General features: G+C 47.7%; 1 protein-coding gene across 3 annotated transcripts in view; it reads right to left on the bottom strand.

The window, feature by feature from the left end:
- Nucleotides 1-1193: 1193 nt before the first annotated feature.
- The window catches only part of KIAA0319L (KIAA0319 like), a 63396-nt gene continuing 46978 nt past the window's right edge, over nt 1194-17611 (bottom strand). For all 3 annotated transcript variants that reach the window (XM_077337575.1, XM_077337576.1, XM_077337574.1), the window contains 10 exons: nt 15035-15167; nt 14437-14585; nt 13856-14007; nt 11202-11340; nt 10323-10482; nt 8503-8645; nt 6404-6526; nt 6130-6220; nt 4369-4460; nt 1194-3178 (listed from right to left, as the gene is read on the bottom strand). In XM_077337575.1, coding sequence (XP_077193690.1) covers nt 2991-3178; nt 4369-4460; nt 6130-6220; nt 6404-6526; nt 8503-8645; nt 10323-10482; nt 11202-11340; nt 13856-14007; nt 14437-14585; nt 15035-15167 — 1370 coding nt within the window. In that variant the 3' untranslated portion in view covers nt 1194-2990. The remainder of the gene's footprint in view (nt 3179-4368; nt 4461-6129; nt 6221-6403; nt 6527-8502; nt 8646-10322; nt 10483-11201; nt 11341-13855; nt 14008-14436; nt 14586-15034; nt 15168-17611) is intronic.

Genomic DNA, 17611 nt, shown 5'->3' with positions numbered 1-17611 from the left:
GATTTAATCATAATATATATAATTGTGTGTACTTCTGGTGAAATGTTCAACATTTCCAACGCTCCGTTTGGGCATCAGAGGGGGATATGCAGCCCACACAGAAAGGGCACTCCCTTCTCCTCTGCCCCCTCCTCCCTACGGGCCTCTGCGCTGGCACCCACTGACTACTTATCAGCCTGGCCCACTCCATGACAAGACGCTGAAGGTAAGCCAGGACAGCAAGTGGACTGCTGGCCCTAGGCTTGGCTCACCTGGCTGGGCTGTTCCAGTCCTCATGTGTCCTCCCACCTGACAGAGAGCAGGGGGAGGAGCCCCAGCCATGCTTGCTGGCACTACAGGCTGAGGGCCAGCCCCAGCAGCCCTGCTCACTCCTGGGCCACTCCGGTCCCCCTCCTGCCTGAAAGACCTCTGCTGATCCCAGATGAAAGACACCCAAGAAGGCCACAGGGTGGGCCTCTGGGCTGGCACCCATTGGGCTTCTAGTATAATAATCATTACATGTCAGCAAGTTGTGACTGACTCATGGCAATCCCAGAACTATGGGGTGTTCAAGGCAAGAGAGAAGCAGAGATGGTCTGCCATTGCCTTCCTCTGTGTAGCATTCTTGGTCTTCCTTGGTGCTCTCCCCTCTAAGCACTAACCAGGGCTGACCCTGCATATCTTTCCAAACTCTGATGAGATAGGGCTCAGCCAGTCTATCAGGCTTACTTCTCATAACAGCAACCTAAGAATAAAAAGGAGATTCCCCCACACACACTTGGTATCATTAGCAGCATACTTTCTTACAGATGTGTTTTCCTCACATGGAACGCAGGTTCTCCAGATGTGCCTAACCATGTCTCTGGGTTTCAGGAGTCCATGGGCTGTGACTCTGTAAGCACGGCCACCACACATTTTGGATACTATCAAGCTAGTGTTACTATCTACTATCAAGCTAAACCGGCCTTGCCCACAGCACTGTTACAGCAGCACCCTGATAGCCTCCTCCCTCCCCAAGGCAAACAGGCACCTCATAGGCCCAGCACCAGGCCTGCAACTGGCTTCAGGCACAGAGATGCAGGCAAGCAGTCCATCCTCACACTGAGGCAAAAATATACATGTCCTGGTAGTTTGCAGCAATCAAGTGAAATGTGAATGGTGACTAACACCCCGTCCCACTGCGCAAGGGGGGAAAAAACGACAGGAGCCTGGGCTGACAATTTATGGGGGAAAGAGCCCCCTCTCCCCTAGCTGAGCAGCATATTTAATTTGTATAATCTTCCACAACTCAGTGGTGCAGCAATGCAGACAGAACCACCAGAACCCAATGGAAACATCTGTTCAATCTTGACTGAGGACAGCCAGCTTCTGCAGACCTGGGGGCCATATAATTTTTTTTTTCAGACAATGGTTAAGGGTTACAACGACAGCACATTCTCAGCCCCCCTCTGTCCCCTTACCTTAAATCGAACTAAAATTATTATTGCAAATGCTTTCTTCCGCTTTGATCCGCCAATCTCCATGTGGAAAGATTTTTAAAAAATGCTTCCTGGGCCGGAACTGCCCTACAGGCAGCCAGTTGACCATCCCTAACCTAGAGAAGACTTAACATTTTTAAAGCAAAGCCCCTCTTGGCGTTGAAGCACAAGCAGAAGGAAGGCAATGCTTTGGGGCCAGAGGGCAGCAGAGCCGAGGGGGGAGGGAGAGAATTCCTTCAAAGTGCATTTACTCTTCAGGAGAGGCACAATGTTTGCCAAGTGTGAAGGGGGCCAAAGGTGGGGGGAATAGAGGAGGGGGGAGGAAGACAAGAGGATAAATCACACGCCATCATCACATTCTATTGGCTCAAAAAGGAGAGGGAGGGGGCTGGTGTGAACATCAGAGGTACCTCTCCTTCTACAAAAGTAGTGGTCATTCAAGTGAGGAGGCTCCACAGAAGGTACTTTGGGCCAGCTAAAGATGGGACAGTTCTCTGACTCAGATAAGAACCAGCATGTCCTATGAGAAGCACACAAGGAGTCGGGAACAGAGAAGTGCAAAACAGAGCGGGTGGGGGTGGAGGCACCGATCTACTAGGGATCAAAGCAGTCAATCCATCCAGCCATGCCTGGCTTTGACCCCACTCCCCCCCTTTCTCCTTTACAACTGTGCAAAGATTTTTTCCCCATTATCAAAGGTATTTCTCAACTAGAAGAGAAACTTGCTATCCTAAAGACTACAAAGATGAAGGTTTTGGGAGCTGCCAGGGAGTGTTCGGTGTGGGGTTCGCAGATAGGGCAGCAATGCCTCCAATTCCCAGTGTTGAGACTAACAATAATTTAAATCAAAAAGGACAAAAAAAAATCCCCCAAACCCTTTACAATCATAGACATGACCCGAAAGCGCTTCTTCCCCCATCCTGGTCCTTGAGGCCCCAACACATCGCAGTCCGCAAGCCTGAACTCCTCCTCCTGTTTGGAAAGTCTTGGAAAACTCATCAGTGACAATGAGGGGAAACCGAAATGGCTTTCCTACAGTCAGAGTGAGAATTGGAGCGGACACACAGTCCGAGGCATCTTGGCCTCCAAGGCGGGCGAGAGCAATGTTCGGTTCTTGCAGACGCAACCCAACCACCCTCTGCAAAAGGGAGACGTGGGGGGTGAAGAGGGCCATCCATCCCCATGGCAGCCAGGTTTCGGAGCTTGTAGGAAGAGATGCCTGACGCAGGCCAGCAATTGTACAGTCTTGGGAGAGGAGGTAAATTCTGTGGCATTCTGGAACGGGCGCCTGCCCTTCACAGTCTTGGCTTCACAGCTTCTTTCTGCCAAAGTTTCCCTTGAAGTCCAGATTCAAGTACAAGCAGTTAGAAAAAGATCAGCAGTAAACAAAAGGTGTTGTCACGTAATACGTTAGCAGCGTTACCCTGAACGTGGTGGGGCTGGTTCCCATTGGCTCCTCGTGCAACGGAGGAAAAAAAAAAAACAGCCTCCTACAGCCACTGGCCATAGAGCTTAGCCAAGGCCAGCCTGCGGCTATAGGATTTCTTCCCGCTGACTCTTGGGCTTGGGTGCCGCCTGCCCATTGCGCAGGACACCGTTCTGGTTGCGCAAGAGCTTTCCTTTCTCCCGGTCCGGCCATGTGAAGATCGCGTCGTCACTGTCCAGCTCTGATTCTGAATGCATCAGACTGGTGTTCTGGACCTGGGCCTTCTGTTTGCTGCCTTTTGGAACAAAGTGGCAGATGAAAAACAAATGAAAGGAACCTATTGGTTAGAGGTTCCTAGGCAAGCATATATATATATTTAATACAGCATGCAGGGAGCGGAGGGGGATAACAAAACAAGGATTAAAGGGCTGTGTGTCGCCCACCCGCCCTCTGTTTTCGCTCAAACAAACCCTCCCTCAGAGAAGTCTTGTCGTCAGGGCTGCATGAAGGATAGAAATATTTCACACATTTCCCCACACTGAACTTCTCATATGTTTGTCCCTCAGAAATGACATTATAAAAAATCTCACAAGTTCTGCAGAGGAGCCCTTTGGAGCTGCACATCCCATTCCATAATGCCTGGACTGTAAAGCATTCTCGTGGTTCGTTTGATAGGGAAAGTGACACTCCCCCCTACCCCCAAACACACAGACTGCCTGGAGCAAAGCACTCATGCCTGTGGCTGGCGACCTTTAGGATGCCCCTTTTCCTACATGCCAGTTTTTCATTCCCTGTTAAAGCAGCAACTTCTTCCATTGGGAGAAGGTAAAGAAAGAGGGAAGAGCAGGATCTTTCCATTTCTTTAAAACACGACGATTAGTGTGAAAGGCAGCTGGGCATATCTAGGACCCTTTTGCCTGTGAAGTTTCACTGCCATGTTGTTATAATACATAGGCATACCACTGGCTAGGTGTGGCAGGCAAACTCCAACCCCTGCCCTCCTGTGCACCACTGATTTAGCAGCAGAAGAAAAAACAGGGGCACACACACAGAGCAGTGTCCATGACACTCTAGGAGTTTCTTCTAATGTCCATGGTCTTAGATGAGGGCAGGCATAAGGTTGGCAACCCTAGATACCTTGGCCCAGGATGAGTACCTTAAAAAGCAAGACTGAGACATTCCTTCCACCTGCTATAACAGTTCTCCTGAATGCCTCTTGGAAATGCATCATCATTGGATTATACCCATTATAGAGGGAGGAAAAGTGACGGCCTCAGTTTTACAACCAGAATTTTCTGGCAAGCAGGCACCCTTGATAGACACATGGGAAGGAGTGGGGAGAACCAAGGTGTCCAACATATTCTAAATGGAATCACTGAAAATTCAGCTTTTCAGCCAATCCCCCAACTCAGCTGGGAGCTTCCCTCATGAATAGACCCCTGTGCCAGCACTCTGACCAGGCCAGCCTCTTGCCTTACGTTTTACCTGCTTTGGGATTTGGTTTCAACTCCAGACTCTCTTGGTCTGTGGCATCCAGGATCTTGTATCTGCTCTTTCTTTTGGGTTTTCCTTTCCGTCTTGCACAGGGGGAAAAAAAGAAAAAAAGGTCAGAAGAGACACAACGTTCTTATGGAGGATGACTACCTAAGCAAAGAGTCAAGGCAGTTAAATGAACATATGCAGCTCTTCTGAGACCGAATGGCTTGCCAAAATAACCATCCCTTGGAATCTTAAAGGCAAATTTATTGCCGCCCTGACTTCTGTAATCAATGGTGCACTTTATTCAAAGCATGAAAAGCTGGACAGAGTTTTGCACAATGTGATTTAAAAACAAACAAAACGCACAGAGAGACTTGCTTGGATCCAGGTTACAAGCTTCTGTGGTCAGAACGATTTCTGCTCACAGAGTGCGATTTTTTCCCCTCCCTCCTCCAGCAATGGCTCAAAATGCTCCCTGAAATGCTGTTCTTAGAGAGGAGCCCCCCCCCCCACACAATATTTCTTGGCATACATCTCAGACAAGAAAACTGATTTCCATAAGTGGAAATCCTTGAGCCTATCGAAACATCAAGCTGGGATTAAAGCTACAGAAATCAGAGGTATCACATGCGCACCAATCAATTCAAGTACAGTAGATTCAGTAGAAAGGGTGCCTCAAGCCCAAGGGTGGATCCTCACTCACCCAACCATTGTGGGTTGAGTCATACACACAGCTCCTGAGATGGCTGGCAAACGACACAGCTGGAACTCCCACAGCGAGGAAAGGCTTTTTCTCCACTTTCAATTTTATTCTCCTGAAGCTGGATTTGAGTGCAGCAGCACTAAGACCCACAGGATTTGGGAAGGGAATAAAGCTGTAGGGGTGTGCATTCAGATCTACCAAAGCTGAAAACATACCCTCAGCAATATTTTGGAGGTATATTCAGCTTCCCAAAATTATGCGGGATTTTGGGGGAAAAACTTGGGTGGTGGTCGAAATTCCAGAAAAATTCCCAAATGTATTTGGGAATTGTTGGAAAGATTGGTAAACCCGCCAAAACAGCTGAGAGGAGGGAGCAAATTACTACCACCTCTCAGCTGATTTTCAGACTTTCTTTTGCAGTCCCCTTAAACAGGGCACTTTAAAGGACTGCAGGAGACAGCCCAAAAAAACAGCTGACCCAGCTGGGAGTACTCTTGCTACTGGCTCAGCTGTTTTGGGTTCTCTTGTGCAGTCCTGTTTAAGGGAACTGCACAAGACAGCTCAAAACTTGAGATGGCAGGGAGACAGCTCTCTCCTGGCTCAGCTGTTTTCTGGGAGCAATCTGCTCCTGCATCTCAGCTGTTTTTTGCAGCTTTGACGCTAATGAGTTTTGGCCTTTCTTTTTTCTCAGATCTATTGTGACCCCCCAAAATTCAGAATTTCCAAACAAATCCCGGATTTGAGCACTTTGCAGGTATCAGGATCTAGAATTTTTCAAGAACCCTGACATTTTAGGGGTTGCAACAGACCGGAACAGAAAAATACAGAGAGAGAAAATGTGCACACTCCTATAACAGAGTCAAAGCTTCCTTTGTTAAACCAACACAGCCACCCTCTGAAATTATGTCCAGAAGCTGTTTTTCATTTTATAAAATGACACTTGGGGGGGGGGGTTGCTCTCACTACAAACATTAAGGCAGCATTTGAGGCTAGAGAAAACTGTCAGAAATCTGCACATGGACTTGCAAAGAGGTGCCTTTGAAGGGATTTGCATCATCACTCACTTCTTGCAGCAGCAGACCACAGCCCAGGAGAAGATCCCAAAGGAGACCACAATGACAAAGGAGGCAATGACGACGTACAGCACACTCCAATCTAGCAGAGGGATGGGAATATGATCTGAGTGTCAGGAACACCACAAGCAAAGTCTTTTCCCAACACCCTCCCGATTGTGGCTCCTTCTCCACAATGCTCCAGGAGCAAGAGATGAGGAAAGGATGCAGTTGCATGGCCGACTCTGTAGCCCTGAGAAAGGCAGACAGATGTCAGCAGACGTACCACAATTGCTCTCCCCGTCGCTGATCTGCACTTTGATGAAGTTCTCCATCCAGAAAGGGTCACAGACACAGCGCTTGGTGAAGGAGTCACAGTGCCCATGTTCGGAACAGTTCAACTGGCATGCTGGGGAAGAAGGAAGCAGAGTTGACAAGTAAGGACTGTCAGAACAAACCTGAGTGCCTGAGTGGCTCAGTGAGGCAGATGGCGTTGGGAGTTAAAGGGAAGGCTTGCCTGCTTCAGAGCCTCAAGGGAGCAGAGCTTACACCTTCCCACTGCCATGGCATACAGAAAGGACACAAATGATCATGATTTGCAGGGTGGTTCAAAAGATTATTGGTTAGTCAATCATTTAGCTGAGAAGTTTGCAGGTCAGCAGGTTTCACCTGCAAATCGAGATGTGCCATATTTCTCACTCCTATGCAAAGAACCCAACCATTCCAGCTGCTCTCTGACAATCAGGACACATGGCAGACTAGCAGTTTGCCAGGCTAGGTCTGGGAAGACACAGGCTCAAAACTTCAGTCTGTAGCCAGCCTAGCCTAGCAGTTCCTTCGTTACCACATTGGGGTTCTGTGCAATCAAACCTCAGTCTGCTATTAAGCCAAGTGAGTGACCTTAAGCCAGTTCCCGCCCTGCAATTCACCTCACAGGTTTGCTGATAAAATAAAACAAGAGGAAAAGGACCATGCACGCTATCCAGAACCTCTAGGAAGAAGGGTGGTGCAAAATACAGTAGATAGAACTGTAAGTGTGTATTGGGGAGTGCCCAGTCCCAATTTCACCACCAGCACAAACTCCCCTGGATGCCCTTTGGCAGACCTCTAATCGTTCAGCCACACTCCATAAATATGGGGATAGTAATTCTGGTCTAGCACGCAGGACAAGTATAATGATTACTGCGATAGTGGCATGTATCCAGCCATCCAAGGACTTTGCAGAATGGCATGTTTCCATTTCCCTCTCCTGCTACAGCCTTTCCTCACAATAAAAAATACCTCCTATGTTCCTGGAGCACCCTCAGGAACAGCATCAGGTGCACAGTAGAGATCTGCAAAGGGAAGGGGGAATCAGCATCTGCCCCCTCTTCCAAGAACAGAAATATCTCACTGCTAGAGGAGGTGCACTGCTGGGCACAGACCCACTGCTGTATACGAAACGCTCTGATCAGCTGAAATGATCTGGCTGCACAGGGACCATGAATGGAGCTGACGGCAAGACAAAGCCATTGTTGCCCAAGTGCCTACACACACTCAGGTCTTTGATATCAGTTTCACTGAAAAGAAGAGTTGGTTTTTACACCCCACTTTCCCACTACCTGAAGGAGTCTCAAAGCAGCCTACAATCACCTTCCCCCCCAACAGAAACTGTGAAGCAGGTGAGGCTGAGAGAGCTCCAAGGGAACTGTGACTGGCCCAAAGTCACCCAGCTGCCTGCATGTGATGGAGAAGTACGAAATAAAACCCAGTTTTCCAGATGAGAGGCCACCACTCTTAACCATTACATCAAATTAAGGTGATGAACATACACCTGTATTCCCAAGGCAGAAGGGCAGGGGTCTAAGAACATTCTTCCATGAAAAAAAATCCCCTGCCCGCAGCACACCCCAGTTTTCTCTCTGGCATCTTTGAATGGGCAGGGACTTAAGAAAAACAAACACAAAAGAATATCCCATCTTGTGAGACTCCCCTGCCCCCCTCTGAAATGGTACAGCTCAGATACAGACTGACTGCCTCGGTGAGAGCTAGGCATCTGCCTCAGTGCTCTCCCTGGTCTAATCAATGTTTGAAACACTGAAATGGGTTCAACATTGCTAACGGAGAAAAATGAGACAATTTTGTGCACGGGGGACAGCGATGCTTCTATCAACTTGGGGTGGAAAACCATCATCAGTCTGAGGGCTTTGGGTAGAAGAGCTGAGAATGGAACACACCTAAGTCAGTCTCCTGAGAACCTACCTATCCCAGGGCTGTGTGGGAGACAGCCCCTCTGCTCACCATGTGTCCATGACGGGGTAGCCACGGGAGGAGCAAAGTAAAACCTCTCATTGGAAGGAGATGCTGCTTGGTGAAGGCAGCCACCCTGGCCGTTCCCTAACTTACTGACTGTGTTGATCTCCAGTGCTCTGAAAATGAGGAAGTCCGACTGCTGCTTCCGCAATTCATTCCGGAGTGTCCACGCGACATCCCGCCCTCTGAAGATCTGACGAGGAGGCTGGTTCTTCACATAGAACACCATCTTGGAGCTGCAATGAACAAGAACACTGGCTACACGTGCGGTAGAGCAGAAGGGGGCTGGCGTGAATTTTTATTGCAGAGTGAGGGAAGGACAAAATAAAGGCTCCTGGGATACAAAATCTTCAGCCGCCTGCAAAATATTTCTTGTCCCCCGCTTCCTCATGTTTCTGCCAATAAACAAGAGGTCAAATCTGGAAGCCAAATAATAATGCAAAAACAAGGGACTGTGCGTGCACACATCTGCTCCATTTGCCCGATTTATTTACATTGCAGACTCCAGATTTTTTTTTTTCAGGGAGGAAAATGCATAGCTCTGCTTATAAGGACAATGAGTGTTAAGTCTCTCTATTTCTCTCTCGCCTTTTTTTTTTACTAGTAACCCAAACAAGCAGCCGCAAAGACAAGTTTTGAAAAACCCCATGATGTCTTCTTGGCAAGGGTGAAACTACTCAGAGAGAGAGGGAGAGGGAGAGGGAGAGAGAGCGAGACCACTGAACAGGAAAAACATGTAACTGTGATCCATTTGCTTAATGCTTTCCTCCCTGCAGCCAAGTCTATATTGATCAGAAGCAAACTTCTTCTTCCGCTTGGGGAATGATCAGTAAATGACAGGCCTTGAGGTGGGAGGAGAGAGAAGAGACAGATGACAACACTAGAAGTGGACTGAACCCCTCCATGTCTCAGCTCAAGCCTTTCAGGGAAAAGTTCATTCAGGCCACGGAAAAATGACTTTTGTGTTTGTGCAACAGAAACTACAAAATTCATGTCCAGCAGAACTTTAAAGCACAGAAAAACCCCTCAGGGTACAAGCCAGGCTTTCATGAAACCCTGGGGTTTCCTGATGGCCCTGAAAGGGTTTCCTGAATGTGTCGGAATTAATTGATTTTTACTACATTTTTAAAAATTGTTAAACATTTATTAGGGGATATGACCATATATGGTCATGTTGATCTGCCCCCCCCCCCCGCCATGACCAATGATGGGCCTGGAGGGGATGGGAAGGGGAGGGGCCCTGGGTGGGTGTGCCCACAGCTCTGCTTTCCAACCATATTCAGCAACCATCATGCCACTTCTGGGGATTCTCAAAGCCTGAAGAATGTTTCAGGGGTTTCTCAACAGTAAAAAAGTGGAGAAAGGCTTGCAGACGCTTTCATGAGTGAAAGCTCATCTTGTCATATAACAAAAAGGTCACTTTGGGGAAATCTGGATCAGACTGGCAAAAGCAGCATTAGCATCAAGGAAGGCTGGGGTGACCTCCTATCTCCAAGTTCAGACTCAGCCAATGTCTGATGAGACCGGCCTAGCTTGGGCTACCCTTTTCAAAGGGTTTATCTGCATATGAGGAGCCGAGCTTTGGAGGAGGACATTTAGCAAAATTATGACTAAGAACATCAGGATTGGTGTCCGCAGATTCAGCCCTTCATCCTGCAATTGCGATGGGCTTCCAAGTCATTCGATTGCATTGCCAGACGTATGCAGGGCCTTAAAAAACCAGTGGCTGAGAAGTTTACAGTTCAGATTTTGCCTCAAGACAAAGCTGCTGCTTTTCGGCCTCAGCCTTCCTGTCTGCAATATGGGGGAAATGATACCGACCCACCTGTTATCAGCACTTCCGGGATTGCAACTAAGTCAACAAAATTCAAAGAGAGGGCTAAAGCGTCTCCCTCTCCCCGACGTCTTCCTACCTCTGCTCTGTATAGGGCTGAATTTTCTGCACGGTGATGTCCGAATCCAAGACACCCAGCAGAACGCCTATCTGACGGATGAACATGCCCTTCTGCCGTTCTGTCAGCTGGCTGACGTTCACATCGAGGATCATCTCCACAAGGTTGTTTTTCCTTGGATCTGCAACACGCAGCAATTGGAGTAGGAAGGGTCAGAAACGAGGAGTGCCCTTTCATTGCCCATTTTTCGATGCCTCTGCCCCTACTGGTGGCTTACTGGATGTGACCTCCTTGGTTGCCCAAGAACGTATTTACTGCCTTATACCTGGACACTCAAGTTTTTGAAGTAAACTAACAGCCAATTGTGAACACATGGAGGGGCTGCCATGGTTTAGCCCATGTACTGTGTACTGGCACCTCATGAGAAGGAAGGACTCCCTGGAGAAGAGCCTAATGCTAGGAGCGATCGAGGGCAAAAGAAGAAGGGGACGACAGAGAATGAGGTGGCTGGATGGAGCCCATGAAGCACTCAGTGCAAGCTTAAATGGAACCTGGGGAATGGTAGAGGACTGGAAGGCTTGGAGGATCATTGTCCATAAGGTCGCGATGGGTCGGACACGACTTCGCACCTAACAACAACTATGTATTGGAAGTAAGCATCGGTAAACGCAGCGAGTCTCTCCCCTGAGCAAGCATGCAGCTGGTTAGGGACAGTGGCAAACAGTGGGAGTTGGGAAGTTCCTAGCCCAAATATCTCCATTAACAGGTAGCCTAAGACACACCACTGCTTCCTATTCTCGGCCTTCCTCTCTGCAACACGGGAGTCATAACTTTGGCCCTGCTGTTACACGCCTGAGAAGCAGTTGAGCCGCTGTGTTTCCCTCTGAGTGAGATCCTCACCAGGCTTCACTTCCACAGTGGCTCTGTCTGTGTCACTTTCTCCTTTGGCATCTGTCACTTTCAGATGAAACATGTAGGTCCCTTCTACCAGGTTGGAGAGGAAAAGCACCGGGTGATGATCCGAATTATTTAGCACCTCCTGTGTTTAACAAAAAGGACGCCCGAGTGTGTTAAAAGACATACAAAGGCAGCGTATTTTTCATCCCAGCACAATGTAGTTTAGAATGCATGTAATATAGGATAGAATGCCAGCCCAGGAAGTTCCCCCTTCCCTGGACTGGTACAGAGGCAATACCCAGAAGGATATGCAATGCAGCCTCTTTGGTACCCATTGAAAGTCCTTCACACATGATTTCTGGAAAGAATCTAGAAGTGGGTCTCTGGAAAACAGAGAGGATTCCCCCATAAGTAAGGTCCCAGAGAGGTCATCTAATCCAATGCCCATTCAATGCAAATATATGCAATAAAAACCTCTCCAGCAGAAGGCTAGCCAGCCATCAGTTCAACCTCTTTTTGAAGACCTCTATAACCAAAACCCTAGTAGGGCTCAAGAGTGCCACCTAGAGCATCCAGGATCTTGGACACTTGGGGTTTACAGAACAACCCATTTATTTCCATTCCACATTGAGCCATCCTGCCCAAACTAATAACGTTTAGACAAAAGACAAGTCCATTTGGACCAGACCACCTATTTATCATGGAAATCCAGATGCTTGAGGGGTGGGACTATCATTTTAAATAGTGTTCTGACTGGTAACAATAGCCTCTGCCATCAGAGATGGAGATTTTTGCAAGGGATGGGGAAAAATCAGCTCATCACTCTGAGAGAGGAGGCTGGCTTAGGTCCAGTCTCAGTGACCATATATATCTGGACATTTCAGATTTTCCTTCGTCATTGGCAGAAACCGGGATCTGTCAGAGGTTGGGTAGGGGTTAAAGACCTCCAATATTCTGTTACCGCAAAAAACTCCATACATGCTCTGGGGACCCTGCGTCAGCCTAGGTAACAGATCAACTACATTGCTTTTTAGTTGAAAGAATGGGTGCCATGATACTGTGCACCTTTTCCTTGTGTTTTTGTTTCGCCCTTTCCCACTTTTTTTTTAATGCAGCCACCATTTCTTTTTATAAAGTTATTTTGGGGGGCTTAATTTAGTCCAATCTATTTTTCTGGGATATTTTTCTTAATCTCTTTCCTACATGCTAAATCACACCAATGCTACATGATTTGTTATTAGGTCTTTGCCAAGGTTTCTATTCTGTTACTTCATTAGTGGTCTAGTACTGCAGTAGAAAGAGACCTTCTCAGTGGGTCAATCTAGATCAGGGATTTCCCGTCAGGGATCTGTGGACTCAGCCTCTAGCTAGGGAACCGGACACTTCCATTGCTCCCCTCCAGAGCATGAGTGAGTTCTCTTGTGGTTTTTGCACCTGGGAGGGCGTGGAGCCTGTATGACTACTCCCGCCTTAAGTGACCTCCTGTCTCTCCTCCCCTCAGTCCTCCTCAGCCTGCCTGTTAACGCAGGTGGTGATGTCGCTTATGGTGACATGGTACTTGGGGTGTGTGGCAGAGAGGCATGGCCAGCTGACATCACATCTGGGATTCCTTGAAGCCTGAAAAATTGTTTCGGGGGCTTCTCTATGACCAAAAGTTGGAAATGGCTGGTCTAGATGTTCTCAAGATATCTTTGAATTGTAATGGCTAGTTACCAGGGTGCTTTCCAGGGAACTCTTGGTCTAAGGGGAGTTTCCCAGCAAGGAGAGGCACCTTCTCCCCCTTTCTTCATAACAACATTCTGTGAAGGAGATTCCACCATCTCCCTAAGCAAATCTGTTCCAATGCTGAAAGACCTCATAAAATCAACATCCCTTTTTCACATATTAGTCCAAGTCTTGTCCTCCACAGTAAGAGAAAACAAGTCCAGATACTTCTTCCTGACAGTTCTTCAGATCTCTGAAGACATCGTGGCAACCCTTAATTTTCCTGTTGTCCAAACTCAACATGCCCAGCTCTTTCAACCTTTCCTCATCATGGGGCTTCAGTTTCCAGATCCTTCACCAGCTTGGTCACCCTCTCCTCTGGATATGCTTTAAGTTTGTCAGCCACCTTTTAAAAATGTGATGGTCAGAATGGGACACAGAACTCCAGATGAGGCTTGAGCAGTGCAGAATAATTCCCATGTTCTGGACAGTGCACTTCTTTTAATGCTGCCTATCTAGATGCCCTTTCTTGCAGCCCGGACTTGTAAAGATTGGCTGGCATCTCAACCTCTGGATTTGAACAAAATTCAGCATTTCATGTTGGGGGATTTAGGCAGCCTTCATTCAGAAGTTGGATTTAAAGAAATAAGTACAAAGAGACCCGATCACCTGACCCAACTGCAGATAGAGTAAAAAGATCAGGAGCACTCCAAGAGACACAGTTTTAAAGATTATATCAAACATATAAAGCAAGATACTGCCATTATGGTGCTCCCCTGTGGAACAGGCTGTAGAAAGCTTTTGCCAGGTTCTTAAGAACAATTCTAGTGCACAGGATTGTACTTTCTCTATGAGCTAAGCACAAGCACCGAGCTTCTGCTGAGCCATGATAGATCTTCTACAGATGTATCAGCACCGCAGAATAGAAAGGGACACCATTTCACATTACCCACCCCAGCTGCAGGGCTGCTTTCATCCCGAGTCCACAGATAACTGATGATCCCCTTGTCATCTGTGGACCTCGACCCATCGAGCTCAGCTGTGTTGGCCGGAAGGGTGATGACAATGTTCCCCGCAATTTTTGCAACGGGGGGCTTGTTTATCTCTGGATAAAAAGAGACAAGAATGAATATTGGAAGTTAGGACAGTAAAGCAGCAGGTGGGCGTCGCCCCAAGGTGCGATCATTAGCTTTGCCAGCTGGGAGACAGTGTGAGATGCGAGGCCTGGCTCTACCCCCTGCCACGATATCTGTAGAACGAGACCTGCCAAACTGTCTGAAAACGTCAACAGCTTTCAAGCAGGTGTTGCAAATCAAAATGCGGTCATGCTTTAAGCAATCCTTAATCAATTTACGTGATGATGAATCAATCTTGACAATGGCTGGAAGCACTCTCCCTGCCCACTGAGTTTCATTTGCAGGGGAGTTTTTGTATGCAGTGCCTGCAAAGCAGTGAAACCCAGATACAAATTGACCCTCCCCGTGAGAAGCCCAGCCTCCAACAAAGGCCACCCCCCCACTCTCCAGCAACCCACCTTCCTTGACAATGACCATCACCGAACTCTGGCTCTGCAAGTTCCGCTCGTCTTTGACCGTCAACGTGAATTGGTACGTTCCAACCTCCAGCCCAGTGACTGTGGTGATGCTGCTGTTGGCGTTCTCCAGTTTCACACCGTCTGGGCCCCTATAGTGGAAACTCAACAGGTTTAGCCTGGATTGCACATCACAGAAAGTGTAGCTTGGAGAAAAGAGGCAGTGGGATGGCCGGGGGGAGAGAATTCTCTGGGTGCTCTCACTCTCTCACTAGATGCCACACTTCCACATGCATTAATGTAAAAGGCCCACTCCCGTGTTTGGGCCATAGGGTAAATTAGGCTGTAATGCTGAAAACTGCAGGGAAAAAGAGAAACATAACTGTTCCGTTCTGACCAAGCTGTTTTCCCCAACTCAAAGGGAACCCCCTGTAATTCTGCCAGATGAGTTGCCTATTGTGTTGGGTAGGCCCTGCTTAAGGCAAACATTTCTGCAGATTGTGCAGACATGTGGTGGGGAATGGGCTGTAGGGCTCCTCTTCCTTTTTGTGTGCAAGAGAGCAGGTGTGTGCCCAGGCGTGTATGCAAGAGAAATACGTACCGTGTTTTTTCCCAAAGGTAAGAGACTATCTTCTGGTCATCTGAGCTCTTGCTGCCGTCCAGAGTGGTGCTGTCCACTGGGAGGGTCAGCTCTTTGTCTGGACCTGCATCTGCTTCAGGAGGTTTGTTGTTTTCTGGGCAAAAAGTCACAAAATGAGATGAGAGTAAAGCCAGACTAGGAGGAAACACAGGGAAGGAGCCAAACAAGGAGGATGCACATGAAGCAGCCTCGTGTTCTCAGAGCACTTTTCCTTCTAGCTTCGTTCTGGCTGACTACGCACTGCCTGTGCCTTGCCAGGATCTCAGACTGAAAGAAAATCTTTCTCATGACCCGCCACTGAGGATCTTCTAGGTACAAAATGTCTTGCTATGGGTCCTTCGTAATCAAACAAACAAATAATACAAGACTGTGCAGACCAGTTTCTTAAGCCATGATTTGGAAGTGGGGCTAGGATTGCACTCCTTCCCCAGTTCCAAAATCTGGGCAAAACAGGGATCTGTTTGGCCTTGACTGTGATGGAGGAGGAGGGTAAGGACTGTAGGAAAGCAGCCCAAGCTGAGGTTTTCTCCTGATCTCTCTATTGCCATTAAGAAATATGGTTCTCTGCAATGGACCCAAAAAGTGCAGACCCTTTGATTCTGGACCAGCCCAATATTGAGTACCTGACCCAAAAAGGGGCAGGCAACAGATGATGAAGAGAAAGCTGATGACATTTATGCAGACCGTGGGTATCCTGAATGATGAGTGTGCAATCTAAAGAACAGAGGGACACACTTCTATATGTCCAGCAGAGCTTTTGAATATTCTCTTTTTCCTGAATAGCAGTTTGTTGGTTACCATGCACAGTAAGCTTCTGAAACTGAAGGGGTTTTTTTTGGGGGGGGGTTGTTATGTTGGTAGGGAAGGACTGTCATCTGGGAGAAAATTGATTTTAATAATGATGATGATGATTCTGCAGATCTTTCTCACTGGAATCAATGGTAGAGTTAAGCAGCTGATTTTAACTTTTTTCCAGTTGAAATCATGGGACATACTTGGGCTCGTCTTTGGCTGGATCATGCCCTGGGGCAGCCTTTTCCAACCTTTTGACTATGGAGAAACCCCTGAAACATTTTTCAGGCTCCAAGGAACCTTGGAAGTGGTGACATGTCCCGTCAGGGAAATGGGCATAGATCAATCTATCATATTCCATTTCCATTATGGAGAAAGAGACTAGGCCTGTCGAGCAACAGGGGAAGTGGGGTCCAGTGATATCAGCAGCCATCTGAAGTTCTGGGAAAGGCCGCATAACCCCCAGAGAACTCTCTCATAAATTCAGATCACATTATCCCAGATCCTTGCCCTATGGTGTACCCATAACTTCGCAGACTTTGTTGAAACAGCATGTTAGGTCAAATAGTCCATGTCAAATAGTCCAACAAACTGCACTGGGATATGACATAATTGGATCTAAACATTTTGGCTTCCAGATATGCATCTGTGAGCCAGTGTGGTGTAGTGGTTCAAGTGTCAGCCTAGGATCTGGAAGACCCAGGTTAGAATCCTCACTATGCCATGGAAGTTCACAGTGGGTGACCTCAGCCTAGCCTAGCCTAGCCTGCAGGGTTGCTGTGAGGACAAATAGAGGAGAGAAGAAAGATGTAATCTACTTTGCATCCCCAATGGGGGAAAAGGTGGGAGAAAAATGAAGTTAAAAAGTGAAGTAAAACAATTGGGGATGAATGGTAGTTTTTCTGTCTCTGGCTTAGTCTGCCCATAATGGTGTAACTACTAGGAAATGGCAGGTGGGCGGCAGCAAAAAGAGAGAGATCTCTTGTAGATTCTTTCAAAATCCAGAAAGGCTTCCAAGTGTTTTTATTTTATTTACATAACTTGTGCCCCAATGAAAGCCCATTGATTGCTGTGAGGAAACAAAGGAAGAGAGGAGAATGATGTCAGCCACTTTGAGCTCCCACTGGGGAGAAAAGCAGCATAAATGAAGTTAACAAACAAATAATTTATTCATGTTCACATGGAATTCAATTGCCCTCCTCCTGCTCCCACGCACTAAAGCAAGTCTTCTCTGAAGCCAGTTTAATTTTATTCAGCGACGCTTACTTGCAGGAAGTTGGTTTGAGGATTGCACTGCCAGTCACTTTATTTCCCCCTGGCCTAGACTCTGATGATGAATGTATAGAACTGGAGAACATTCTATACAACAGACAGCAAACGACTGGGCATAGAATGCTTCGTCTTCTCACATTCTTCTTTCCTGCAGTTCTTTCCAGTCCCTAGAATGACCATTAGTGGCACTGCAGAATCTGTGCAGTGAATAGCCGTGAGTGTTGGCAGACTGGAGTGAGGAAGAACGAGGGGATGAAGCCGAGCCTTTCCTTGGCAGAGCTTTGCTTGGGGAAGGAGAAGCCATTTCGCCTCTGTCCTCATCCCTCAGTCTCCCCCCCCACCTGATTGCCCAGCTGTTCCTCTGTATACCCCCCCCCCCCCCATTTCCAGGGACGATCTCTACAGGGCATGGAAGGGGCTGCAAAAAACAAGGAGCAGCATTTAATGCACAGAGTGGTAAGATCCTGCCCCCAA

This window comes from Paroedura picta, chromosome 5 (assembly GCF_049243985.1).
Source record: "Paroedura picta isolate Pp20150507F chromosome 5, Ppicta_v3.0, whole genome shotgun sequence".
NCBI lineage: Eukaryota > Metazoa > Chordata > Lepidosauria > Squamata > Gekkonidae > Paroedura > Paroedura picta.
Note: the sequence above shows the minus strand (reverse complement) of the source record. Positions and strands in the feature narration are given on the sequence as shown.